Source organism: Arvicola amphibius, chromosome 1, assembly GCF_903992535.2.
Source record: "Arvicola amphibius chromosome 1, mArvAmp1.2, whole genome shotgun sequence".
NCBI lineage: Eukaryota > Metazoa > Chordata > Mammalia > Rodentia > Cricetidae > Arvicola > Arvicola amphibius.
The window spans coordinates 143,597,245-143,610,314 of record NC_052047.1 but is presented as its reverse complement, the minus strand read 5'-3'; the positions used below and the strand labels follow the sequence as shown (position 1 = coordinate 143,610,314).

The following is a 13,070-nucleotide window of genomic DNA, read 5'->3' as shown; positions in this document are numbered from 1 at the left end:
TGGTTTTTTTGAGGGGTGGTGCTAAGGTCAAAATGAGGGCCTGAAATGTGCTAGACACACACTGTATCATAGTGCCACACCTAAAGGTCAGAACATCCTGATAAAGCTGAGGTTTTATTTACAGCAAACAACATCCGCTGCTTTGTCACAGGATCTGCAGGGTTTGCTCTGAGCCAAGGGAGAACAGAGTCTGAGAGCTACCAGTGTAGAGACGGGTGACCAGAGGAGACAACCTGGGTCCAGGCTATGGGGCTTGTCTTAGCTTGGCTATGAGATACAGGCTCATTTGAGAATCCAGACTCAGTAGGGCTAGAGCCAATACCAAGCCTGCAATGGACACAGCTAAGGGCTGGTCCTCAGTTCCTTCAGGGGTGCAAGTGGCACCCCTCAGTATTTGCTGGAGTGACCAAGACCACCACCAGGAGATCTAAGTTCCATGCCCCTGGCTCCCAATGGGACTGGACAAATTCAGTGGTTTGTTGGACCCCACCTCACATTCTGGCTGACAGATAGTCTCAAGGAAGAACCTGCCCTTTCCTCACCCCAATCTTACCCCCGATTCTGGCCTGCAGCCTAACTTTTGTCCTAACCCTAGCATTAGCTCCTTAAGGGCCTGGCATGCACCCCACCTTTGGCTCCCACCTCTCATATTCCTAGGAGTCCATCTTCCCAGTAGGTTTGGCCAGCTGTCTAAGGGGACCCTACAGCTCACTCAACCCATGGAGATGCTGCAAAGGTAACTTCACCTACCAAGCAAGAACACAGATCACAGCAACCAGTGCTGGGGAACCCCCCAAGTACAGGCAGCAGGACCCCTCCCCAGGTGGTCTTTCTCCTGGAGGGAAAACTCACAATGAATGGAGTAAACCTGGCAAACAAATGTCTCTTGAGGTTCCAGGATCCAGGGTGGAGGCTGGATTACCTGGCAGGATCAGCAGGAGGCCCAGGCTCTCTGATACCCCCCTGGACCAGGCCCATCCCAGGCACCCAGGTGTGTGACTGATGGTGTCCATGGTGATCTGGCAGTTAGGACGGATTGTGACAGGACCCACCATGGCCCCAAGGACAGCCGGATGCAAGAGGTGTTTGTGGGCCCCTGGAGTGCACGTGTAAGGCCCCCCACTGGGAGTAGAAAGATAATGGGGCCACAGCCACTGCAGAATTTTCCAACTAAGTCTTGAGCCCTGATAAAACAGAACCCCATATCCTGTTTGGCCACTGCTGTGCCCAGCAGGCGGTGGCGATCACAGGCATGGAGTATGGGGCACAAGTGGGTGCGGCAGGGGAAGGGCACACCATCCCTATATAAGCTTCGGAGAGCCAGACACTCAAGTCGCAGCAGAGGCAGCAGCAAGACTGCCTAAGCGCCCAGCAGTAGAAGACCGGGGCTGGTGGCCGCCTTCTGCTCCAGGAGTGCCACCATGTTCAGGGGTCAGCAGCTGCTGCTGTTGCTGTTCTTCAGGGGATCCCTAATCAATGCTGGTGAGTGGGTATCTGCCAGGTTATGCCCGGGGGGGCAGGTACCCGATGCCCTCCACAGGACCCTGTGCATGGGGGAGTCTTCAGGTCTTCACGCCTTGTTGACTCTGCCTAAGACGGGCTAGCCACACAGACACTGATGGACAGGAGGCGGAAGGGGCCCGACAAACTACTCAAACCTGTCTACCTCCTGTGAGCTGGGTTTGGTGGTCAGGAAAGGAACACGCTCACCTGAAATAGGGGTGGGGCTCCCTCTTGTACAGTCTCAGCAGTTCTGGTGACAGCAGCACACAATGGTAGCAGCAGGGCAAACCTAACATTCTTCCCCTCTCTCCCGTGGCTCTGGCCCTGAGAGATATTTGAGGAGCCTGGGGTATGTAGGGACAGGGGCATGTGTCACCCTAACAGAGTTGCTTCTTTTGGTGTCCAAGTTTCCAGTCTCCATTACTCCTGACCTCACCCACTAACAGAACTGTATGGTGGGCTCCAGGTCTCAACTTCCCCTTCTGTTAATGTGGGGAGACATCTTGTGCCACTCCAACCCACAGTTCTGCATGCCAACCACCAGCTGTCAGAGACTTCCCCTGAGGGGAAATCATATAGCGCCCAACCTCAAAATACACCCAGCCTGGGGGTAAAGGTGCTAGGAGGGTCTCAGACTTGAAATAACGTGATGCCCCTCCCACCAGGCTGCTCTGCTTCTCTCCAGCAATGGTCTTCCCACTAAATACCAGTTGTCCACAACAGAGGTAGCGCGGAACACCATAAAGCAATGCCTATAGGCCCTACCAGATACCTGGGACCCTGTCTTGCCTCTTACCCAGCATTCCCAGCAGAAAGAGAATGACATGCTGACTAGAACCAGGTCCCTTGGGTCCAGAGCCAGGGATAGAGGATTAAGTCCCAGGAAGACCTGAGGGGGGTTGGGAGGCTAAAGGGACAGAGCTGCTCCAATAGCAGGTTGAGTGCCACCTCTGTGCAGCCTAGAGGGCAGGCAGAGATGGGAGAATATGAGGTTAGACAGGCCAGATGGGACCTGAGGCTATAGAAGCAGGGAAGGAGACACCTGAGGCAGTGGGATTAACCCAAGACAGGTAAGGTCACCAAACAGACTAAAGGAAAATCGTATGAACAAGCCCCCTTGGGCCATGGCAGAGGAGTCAGCGAACACAAGGTGTGGATGGTCTAGTAGAAGGGGCAGCGATGCTGGTAATCCATGAACATCTTCCAAAGGGCCTGCAGCTCAAAGAAAATCCGGGAAGCCAGATTCAAGCTGGGGCCCAGGAAAGGGAAACTTGTCAGGGGAGGGAGCTACCTACATGGGACAGGAGCCCCTTGGGAGCACAATAGACAAAACAGTGAGGCAATGGAGCCGAACCCAGGTCTGGGACCAAGAACGACCAAGACCTGGCCTTTTGCTACTCACACCTCCTAGAATGAGGTGGCCTCCAGCGTTCCCATCATGCCTGAAAGACAGTGAAATCTGAGCTACTGAGGGTGTTGCCCAGGGAACCTAGCCCATTCTCCACACCCTTAAGAATCACTGGACGGGGCAGGTACCGACTTCCTAGCCATTACTTTAAATCTCCCTTTCCCATTGCCTGCTGGATTCTGAGGGGGATCCAGTGATGGGTGGCCATGAACCAGGCTGAGACTGTGTGAGTCCCACTCCTGCCAGACCCCCACGGTATTGCCAGAGAGAGCCGAAGTCCCAAGAAGCACCCAGAAATGCCATGGAAGTTCTTCCTCATTAGCACAAGTTATACAAGACCTCAGCTGGTCCACTCTGCTCTTGGTGTCACTCAGAAGTGCACATATTCTGGAAGGGACTGGCAGTAGTGACAGAGAGAGCATCTTGCCCAGAGCTCCTGAGATAACGTGAGGGCTATCTGGCTGCGAAATCTGTCACATTAATGGAGAAGCTGATTCTTGGATGATCTGGCTAGCTAAGCAAGCATCTCCTTCCTCTCTCATTGCTCCAAGTTCAGACTGCTCCTGAAGTTATTACTTGGTTCAGGAGGATGCCCTTCCTCAATACAGGGGACTGTTCCTTGATCAAGAGTGTGTATATGAGCAGCTGTGCTCCCCAGCTAGAAACAAACGCCCCCAAACACCTCAGGAGAGCTTGGGGTAGGACCCAAAGGATGGAGTGTGGGGGCCAGCTGGTCAGCAGGGAGGAAAGTGTGTCAGATAAGGTCTTACAGCCCATGGGAGCCCCAGAAGAGCCCTCCTTCACATAGTCATCTTGTGGTTGCCTGTCCCTGACTGGCGGTCACCGTGACCAATGTCATTTGGCAATGGTTACCACATTCCAAGGGCCCACTACAGCTGTTATAGAGGCTGCCAAGGAGGACAAAGGGAAGAGAACTAAGCACAGGGCCCCAGATGGGAGAGTAGGTAGCTTCTGGGTAGTTTACAGGATATACCCACAGGGAGATCAGACAGCCAGAGCAGGGACACACTGGGTGTGGCCTGGCAGAGGAGACAGCCAAAATCTGTCTCAGCCCTCTGTCCTCTCCTACGTAGCCACCTCTCAGCACACCCCAGGCCACCCTCTTGTATCTTTCCTTACCAGAGTTTCACGGAGATGAGTCCTGTGCAAAGGAGGTCCCCTCTGAGCCTAGTCCTACATTTAGAGTCTCTGTCTGCAGGGCTCTGCAGCCTGGCTCAATTGAACAGTGAATGGGGAGTGATCCTGGCAGACAGGCATCCATGCCCAGGATATCCCTACCTGACATGGCACTTGCTCCCCAGGGATGTCCTGCTAGCTCTACTCCAGCCACAGGATAGTGCATCTCTCCAGCATGCCCCAGAGTGGCGAGTACCCTAGGCCCTGTTCTCATGTTACGTCCTTAGCGAGGCTGCCCTCCCGTTCCAGAATGCACAGCGGCAGCTGACTACTCTCCCTTGCTTTGTGTGCCCATCCCTCCAAGTCACTTAAGCAGCACGTGTGTGCTGTATGAGTGGGTGCCACCTTCCGGGGACCCTGCAGGAACAAGCCGTGTGCTGTAGACCTATAGCACCTGGCATGGTGACAGGCACCAAACAGGAGCTTCATGCAGCCCAGGCTAAGCCAAAGGTGGAGTATTTGAATGAGTGAACAGGAAGTAATGAGAGCAGGAAAGATGTTACAGCTGGGGAAAACTGAGCTGGGATGCCAGGGCTCGGGCTGGACTCCACCCTCTGTCCTCCCTCAGAGCCTGCTACCTACTCAGTTAAGCATACTGCGGACAACTTGTGCCGTTCACAACAGGCTGCTGCTACAAACGACAGGCAAATGGGGGTATGCACTTGGCCAGACCTGGGTCACAACACTAACTATGGGTCCTGCCTATGCAGGTCTGGACACCACCTCCTTTGCCAGCCTAGGTCCCTGGAAACTAAAGGACTCTCCACAGACAGGTGAGAACCAACAGCATCCACATGGCTGTTGACCAGAGTACCAGAGGTCCAATGGCCCAGTGTGCAGAAAGGAGGGGCCCACACTTCAACACACACACAAACACACACACACACACACACACACACGCACGCACACACGCACGCACGCACGCACTCATGCTTGACTGACCACACCCAAGTACAGCATGCAGGTCTTGGGGTACTGAGGTTTGGGGTTTTCTCAAGAAGGATCCAGCAATGAAAGTCACAGTTCAGGCTCCAGTCAAGAGTTCTCATCAAAGGCACTGTGACTTCTGTGCCTACCCCTGGGGACACTGAGTTGTAGCTTCCTGCCTTACAGGTGCCTGGACTGGAGATGCCACCGATTCCAACACTGAGGATAGCCTGCAAACCTGTAAGGCCTAGATAGAAGGCAGACCCTGGGCTAGAGCTGGGTGGGCATGTGGGATTGGGGCTATGGTGGGCTCTCCAGAGTCCCAGCTTCTGGGTCAGGCTGTCCCTGACTGGTCACTGGACTCAGCACTGGGAGTGTGCCATTTTCTTTGCAGCCTCAGAAAAGGGCTGGTGCTCCACATGGGGAGCTGATCACTTTTCCACCTTTGACCATCATGAGTATGAGTTCAAAGGGATGTGCAATTATATTTTTACGGCCACGTGTGGGGATGCCTTGCCTACCTTCAGCATCCAGTTGCGGAGAGATAGGGATGGGAACATCTCCCGGATCATCATGGAACTGGGGGCCTCTGTGGTCACCGTGAACAAAGCAATCATCTCTGTCAGGGACATTGGGTAAGCTACAGGGCAGGGCAACCAGGGGCAGGGGTAGAAGGGACAGCTGCTAACTTGTCCTACCCACAGGGTTGTTAGCCTGCCCTACACCAGCAATGGCCTCCAGATCACACCATACGGCCAGAGCGTGCAATTGGTGGCCAAGCAGCTGGAGCTGGAGTTAGTTGTCATGTGGGGACCAGATGCCCATCTTATGGTGAGAGCCATGAGCTAACAAACAGCATTCAGGAAGGGCCCTCCTCAGAGTGAGTCCCAGGAGCCCAGACTGGCAGAACAGCACTCACTGTAGGCCAGCAACCCAAGACAACCTGAGCAGCTCAGTTTCCCCATTTGAAAAGGAGGAGGAGTCAGCCGGGAAAGAAACCCCACACCCCAGAAAGGGCAGGGTGGGCAGGTGGGAACACCTGAAATCTGGGTGGGGAACCCCTATACATTCCCACAGGGACCAACAGTGTCACCCCGCAGGTCCTGGTAGAGAAGAAGTACATGGGCAAGCTGTGTGGACTGTGTGGGAACTTCGACGGGAAGACAGATAATGAATTTCAAAGCGAGGACGGTAAGCTGGGTTGGGGCTGAGTGGCTGAGGCCCCTCAGTGGTCTGTTCCTCATGCTGATCTCTGTCCTATGCCCCCAGGCAAACTTCTGAAACCTTACAAGTATGCTGAACTCCAGAAGCTAGATGATCCCAATGAGATCTGTGCCCATGAGGCCATTCCCAGGCCTACCACCCTGAAGACCAGATACGTATGTGAGGTGTCCCAGAACCCAGGGTCAGAATGTGGCTGGCACAGGGGGGCCGTGTAAGGGTCTCTGTTATCCCCACTTTCAGCTTCCCAAGCTCTGGGTATATATGATACAAAAGGTTGACCTCACCCATATGACTTTGAGCGGCTCTCTATTCAGGCCCAGATCTGCACCCAGCTACTGACCCTGGTATCCCCTGGGTGTGATGTGCCTAAGGAGTCACTGGTGCTGAGCTGCCAGGCAGACATGGCTGAGTGTGCCCAGCCAGGTCAGCAGAATTGCAGCTGCGCCACACTGTCTGAGTACTCCCGTCGCTGCAGCATGGCTGGCCAGCCTGTCCGCAACTGGAGGACCCCTGGACTCTGCCGTGAGTCCTAGTCAGGGTCAAAGGGAAAGCAGCCTGGGTGGGGAAAGAGCTAAGCGAAAATGAAGTGGGAACTGTGGATGGTGGGCAGAAATCTTACCAGACCATGCCTGCTGCCCACAGCCGTGGGCCAGTGCCCAGCCAACCAGGTGTACCAGGAGTGCGGTGAGGTCTGCGTCAAGACTTGCTCCAACCCACAGCACAGCTGCTCCAGCTTCTGCAACTTTGGCTGCTTCTGCCCCCATGGTGAGGACATATACCAGCACCCACTTTCTCCCAAACTCACTTGCACACTGGTCCAGCTTGGCTTAGACATTCTGTATCTCAGCCCTGGGTCCAGGCCTTATCCACCCACCCCCAAACTTCCAGTCAACCCAGGACTCCCTGCAGAGTGAGCAGGAGGAAGGAGGACATCAGGGTACTGAGGAGAGGTTGGGCTTGGAGTCATCCAAGGCAACTCCCTAGGGCTGGCAGGGATGGGGAAGGGGCAGAGGTGGGACTGACTGACCAGCCAGCTGGGGAGAAGGCCTCAGTGATAGGCCGCCTAAGGAACATCCATCCAACCTGAGCCCGTGCCCTTAGGTACACTGCTTGACGACATATCCAGAAACCACTCCTGTGTGCCAGTCAGCCAGTGCCCCTGTATGCTCAATGGTGTGATTTACGGCCCTGGGGAGATCACGAGAACAGCCTGCCAAACCTGGTGAGTACAGAGAACAAGTTCTACTGGCATGGAACCTGAGAAGGGGCACTATTTACCTTGGGCCTCACAATCCACCGGGGACTATTCCAATGTCCACCTGTAGCCAGTGTACCATGGGCCGCTGGACGTGCACAGAGCAGCCATGTCCTGGGCACTGCTCCCTAGAAGGTGGTTCCTTTGTCACCACATTCGACGCCAGATCCTACCGCTTCCATGGCACCTGCACCTACACGCTTCTCCAGGTAGGAGGAGCCCCAGGGCTGGGGGGAAGGGAACAGTGTGCCCACTGACTCACCCCTCCCCTACTCACTCACCTCCCCAGAGCCCGCTGCTACCCAACAATGGCACCCTCCTGGCTGTGTATGACAAGTCAGGTTACTCCCATTCAGAGACCTCCCTAGTGTCTGTCATCTACCTGTCCAAGAAGGTAAGGCTACCTGCCCTGAATCAAGAACATGCTGGGGACAATGGCCTGCAGACACAGCATCTGGCTCCTGCTTCTCTTACTCCCTACTCGCATTCCTCTGTCCCTCCAGGACAAAATTGTGATCTCAAAGGATGAAGTGATCACCAACAATGGAGACACCAAGGTGCTGCCATACAAGACACGTAAGTCCTTCTGGGTCTGGCACTGAGAATTTTGTGTTGCTGTGCCTTTGGGGGTTGGCAGCAGGGACAGCCTACTTAGCCCTGAAATCTTGCAGACAACATCACCATCTTCAGGCAGACATCTACCCACCTCCAGATGGCTACAACCTTTGGCCTGGAAGTCGTGGTCCAGCTACAGCCCGTCTTCCAGGCGTACATCACAGTCGGGCCCCAGTTCAAAGGCCAGACCAGAGGTGAGTCACTCACTGTCCCACTGGTTACTCCCAGAGTCAGCCTGGCTGTCTTCTGCTGCAGCTAGATGCAGAGGGGAGCCAGGAGTGCCTTGCACTGACTCCACATCCAGGAAACCCACAGACACAGCCTCCTGAGGACAGTGATGACTAATGAGAGGGGCATAGCTGGATAGAGGAGATAGGGTATACGGAGGAACTGGGTGGGAGGGCCAGGACTCAGTTGCTCTCACATCCTGCCCCTTTAGGGCTCTGCGGCAATTTCAACGGAGACACAACGGATGACTTCACGACCAGCATGGGCCTTGATGAAGGCACCGCCTCACTCTTTGTGGACTCATGGCGCGCAGGGAACTGTCCAGCTGCCCTGGAGCGGGAGACTGACCCCTGTTCCATGAGCCAGCTCAACAGTGAGTCCCCTGCACCCCCACCCTCAGCCACCTAAGCCTGTTGGTGGGAGGGAACAGGATACCCACGGCTGTACCTGTTGTCTCCAGAGGTGTGTGCAGAGACCCACTGCTCCATGCTGCTGAAAAAGGGCAGTGTCTTTGAGAAATGCCACACTGCGGTGAACCCCCAGCCCTTCTACAAGGTGGGTCCAGTGGGCACTGGAGATGGGGAAGTGATAGCAGCATTTGTAGTCCTTAACACCTGGGTTCTGCCCTCCCCATAGAGGTGTGTGTACCAGGCCTGCAACTACGAGGAGACCTTCCCTCACATCTGTTCTGCACTGGGGGCCTATGCCCATGCCTGCTCCTCCCGAGGCGTCCTGCTCTTGGGCTGGAGGAGCAGCGTGGACAATTGCAGTGAGTGCTGGCTGTGGTGAGAGGGTGGAGAGGAGTCAGGAGCAGGGCTGTGGACACAGGACAAATGGGAACCTGGACCCCAACAGAGCCCCTGTGCGCATGCTGAGGAATTAGAGGGCCTTAACCTCTGCTCAGCCATTTCTCATCCCCAAGCCCCAGACCCTCTCCCTACAACTCTGCCCAAGAACCTGACCTCTAGTTCCCCACAGCTGTGCCTTGCACTGGCAACCGCACGTTCAGCTACAATAGCAAGGCCTGCGACCGCACCTGCCTGTCTCTGTCGGACCGTGAGACAGAGTGCCATGCGAGTGCTGTGCCGGTGGATGGCTGCAACTGTCCTGAGGGCACCTACTTGAACCACAAGGCAGAATGCGTGCATAAGGCCCAGTGCCCCTGCCTGCTGGATAGCTCCAAGTTCGTCCAGGCTGATCAGTCAACCATGATCAATGGGGTCATATGGTATGGAGGGCATGGCTGGGCAATGCCTGGTTTGTGAGGGGCCCTGCACACCTGTAAGTTCATGGGTCCCTGCCCCTTTCTTATAGTTACTGCATCAATGGCCGCCTGAGCTGCCCACGGCAGGCAGAGATGTTCTTGGGTAAGTGTATACTAGGAGCTGGCCATGAGGCCATCCCATAGGACCCTACACCACCTGCTGTCCCCCAGTCCACCTGACCCGTGTTCCTCTTCCCTGCAGCAACCTGCCCAGAGCCCAAGACCTTCCAGTCCTGCAGCCAGTCATCAGAGGACAAGTTCGGGGCTGCATGTGCCCCCACATGCCAGATGCTGGCCACAGGCATTGACTGTGTAGGTAGTGAGGAGGGTTTCCACAAATCTTCAGGAGCCCAATGCAGGGCAGGGCCATGCTGCACCTACATCTCTCTAGTCATACCTACAACTCCATAGCCAGTGCTGGTATTGAGTCAGGAGCTGATTGGCAGCAAGGTAGCTGGAGGACAGGGTCTTTGTCTATACAATTATGTGAGGCATGGACTGGCTGCAGCTTGGAAACTATGGCCAACTGTTCCTGTGCATGTGGCAGCCCATTCTGATACACACACACACACACACACACACACACACACACGCAGAGAGAGAGAGAGAGAGAGAGAGAGAGAGAGAGAGAGAGAGAGAGAGAGAGAGAGAGAGAGAGAGAGAGAGAGAGAGAGAATGTTACTGGAAGGGTGGCTTCTCTAGAAGCAAAACTCAGCTGTCCACAGAAGGCTGGACAAAAGGAAAAGACATGGGGAAGAGTCTCAGAAGCTGGGGCTGGCGTAGCAGAGTGCTGAGAAACTAAGAACCCTGCCTCCCCACCAGGTACCCACCAAATGTGAATCTGGCTGTATTTGTCCTAAGGGGCTCTATGAGAACAGCGATGGGCAGTGTGTGCCTGCAGAGGAATGCCCATGTGACTTTGCAGGGGTGTCCTATCCTGGTGGTTCTGAGCTTCATACTGACTGTAAGACCTGGTAGGTCATGCTTAGTCTGAATACACAGAGCCTAAGGGCCATCTGGGCAGGCAAGGACTCCCAAAAGAAAGTTGTTCCAGGTGGGGCTCTCAGAGGTGGGGTATCCTAGGGTCATGGCCCAGGTCTCCAGCCCACCTCCTCGTGTAGAAGGACTGTCTCTAACTACTCCTCCCCCTTCTTCTCCCCAGTACTTGTTCACAGGGAAGGTGGACCTGCCAGCTTAGCACGCAATGCCCATCCACCTGTGTCCTCTATGGCGAAGGCCACGTCATAACTTTTGATGGACAACGCTTTGTGTTTGATGGCAACTGCGAGTACACTCTGGCCACGGTAACCACTGGGCCCAGTGCCAAAGGCTGCAAGAAGCCAGGGTGGGGACCATGAGGGCTTTTCCTCAATACCCTTTCCTGCAGGATGACTGTGGTACCAACAGCTCACAGCCTACCTTCAAGGTCGTGACAGAGAACGTCATCTGTGGGAAGTCAGGGGTCACCTGCTCCCGAGCCATCAAGATCTCCCTGGGCGTAAGTACTGGGCCCCACGGGGTGGGAGTTCCCAGGTCTCACAGCCTCCACCTTCATTGCACAGCCCTTCCGCCATCTCTCATTTGTATCACAGGAAGGGGTGACCGGAGAATGGTGACCGACTGGGCAGTTACATACTCAGAACTAGCGACCACATGGTCTCCACCAGTTTTCCAGGGATGTATAGCATTTGGGGGACAAAAAGTAAAGGTGCTCTCCAGGAAGCTAAGCCTGAACCTTCTATCCGGAACTGGCTCCCAGCAGACACTCCTACACGTTGTTTTATTGTTCTTGTTCTTGTTTTCAGACAGGGTCTCATGTAGCCTAGGTTAGCCTCAAGTTTATCATGCGGTTTAGGCTGGCTTTGAAATCTTGATCTTCACAAAGATGGAAATTTATTATGTTGGATTACACCTCTACCTTCCAGACACTCAAATCACAGACTGCCTGGGTACTGGGGTAGGCAGGAAAAGAAAGCAAATGGTGACAGCCCTCCCCACACAGGGGCTATCCATCACAATGGCAGACAGAAACTACACAGTCAGCGGGGAAGAACCCTTGGTGCACCTTCAGGTGAAGCCCAGCCCCCTGAATCTGGTCCTGGACATAGACATCCCTGGAAGGCTCAACCTGACGCTCCTGTGGAACAAGCACATGAGTGTCTCTATCAAGATCAGCCGCGCCACCCAGGTACGCACCGCATGTCTGCCAGCGAACCACGGGTCCCAGCTGGTCTCAGGGTGAGGGATTCCCCACGAAACCTACATGGTTCCCCATCAACTGCTCCCACAGGATGCCCTCTGTGGCTTGTGTGGCAACTCCAATGGGAACATGAAGGATGACTTTGAGACACGCAGCAAGTACGTGGCATCCAGTGAACTGGAATTTGTGAACTCATGGAAGGAGAATCCACTATGTGGGGATGCAAGTTACGTGGTGGATCCCTGTAGCCTAAATACCTTCCGGCGCTCCTGGGCTGAGCGCAAATGCAACATTATCAACAGCCAGACCTTTGCTGCCTGCCACAGCAAGGTAGGCCCTGTCCTCCAAGATGGAGGCATCAGACATAGTTCTCCTACCACGGGACTCCAGTTTGGCTGGAGGGTATCAGGTGTGGAGAAGGGAATACCCATCACCAGAGGCCAGTGCCATCCACAAGCTAAAGAGATGGATAAAGTGCCCAGACCTCTGTCCACTAGAGGACCATAGCAGACAACAGTGAGTCAAGTGTCACCTCAGGCAGACAGCTGTGTTGTGATGGGAGTGGCAGGCTGCTTCCTGCCACTCAGCTAGCTTTACCCAAAATAATTATACGGAAACTGTATTCTTTTAAACACTGCTTGGCCCATTAGTTTCAGCCTCTTATTGGCTAATTCTCACATCTTGCTTTAACCCATATTTAGTAATCTGTGTAGCACCACGAGGTGGTGGCTTACCAGGAGAGAACTTAACCTGTGTCTGACTCAGAGAGGAGAAGCATGGCGACTGACTATGGCAACTGCTTGAGGCGCCTGCCTCACTCTGCTTTCTTTCTCCCACAATTCTGTTGTCTACTCCGCCTACCTAATTTTCTGTCCTATTAAAGGGCCAAGGCAGTTTCTTTACTAACCAATGAAAGTAACACATAGACAGATGACCCTCCTCCATCAAAGCTGGCTGCTCTGGGATGCATGGTTCAGAGAAGAGATATTCAGTCATAAGGGACCAGCCATGGCCAGGGGTGAGTTTTCATAGACTCAAGAGTTTTTAGTACACCCCCTAATCCTTGGTGCTCAGAAAGAATGACAGGGGGCTACCCCAGGCAGTGCAAAAGCCCTGTATCCAGGAGCCATCTGTATTCAAGAAGGTAAAGAAGGAAGTAGAGAGGATCAGGTATGCATGCAAGAGACACACTGCCTTGGTTTGCCACACCCTGGTCACAATGGGAGTTGTCTCTCACAGACACCACCAG

The 13,070-nt window shown here is 54.5% G+C and overlaps 1 protein-coding gene across 1 annotated transcript in view; it reads left to right on the top strand.

Moving 5' to 3' along the window:
- Positions 1-1,421: 1,421 nt before the first annotated feature.
- Muc6 (mucin 6, oligomeric mucus/gel-forming) overlaps positions 1,422-13,070 on the top strand; it is a 28,593-nt gene continuing 16,944 nt past the window's right edge. The window contains 25 exon segments of the mRNA XM_042054393.1: positions 1,422-1,482; positions 5,222-5,275; positions 5,430-5,670; positions 5,740-5,866; positions 6,047-6,092; positions 6,095-6,226; positions 6,305-6,414; positions 6,574-6,781; positions 6,902-7,024; positions 7,361-7,481; positions 7,585-7,723; positions 7,804-7,908; positions 8,018-8,090; positions 8,186-8,323; positions 8,569-8,730; positions 8,818-8,912; positions 8,994-9,126; positions 9,336-9,585; positions 9,672-9,724; positions 9,824-9,933; positions 10,444-10,595; positions 10,784-10,925; positions 11,009-11,119; positions 11,624-11,809; positions 11,912-12,151. Of these exon segments, the coding sequence (XP_041910327.1) occupies positions 1,422-1,482; positions 5,222-5,275; positions 5,430-5,670; positions 5,740-5,866; positions 6,047-6,092; positions 6,095-6,226; positions 6,305-6,414; positions 6,574-6,781; positions 6,902-7,024; positions 7,361-7,481; positions 7,585-7,723; positions 7,804-7,908; positions 8,018-8,090; positions 8,186-8,323; positions 8,569-8,730; positions 8,818-8,912; positions 8,994-9,126; positions 9,336-9,585; positions 9,672-9,724; positions 9,824-9,933; positions 10,444-10,595; positions 10,784-10,925; positions 11,009-11,119; positions 11,624-11,809; positions 11,912-12,151 (3,312 nt within the window).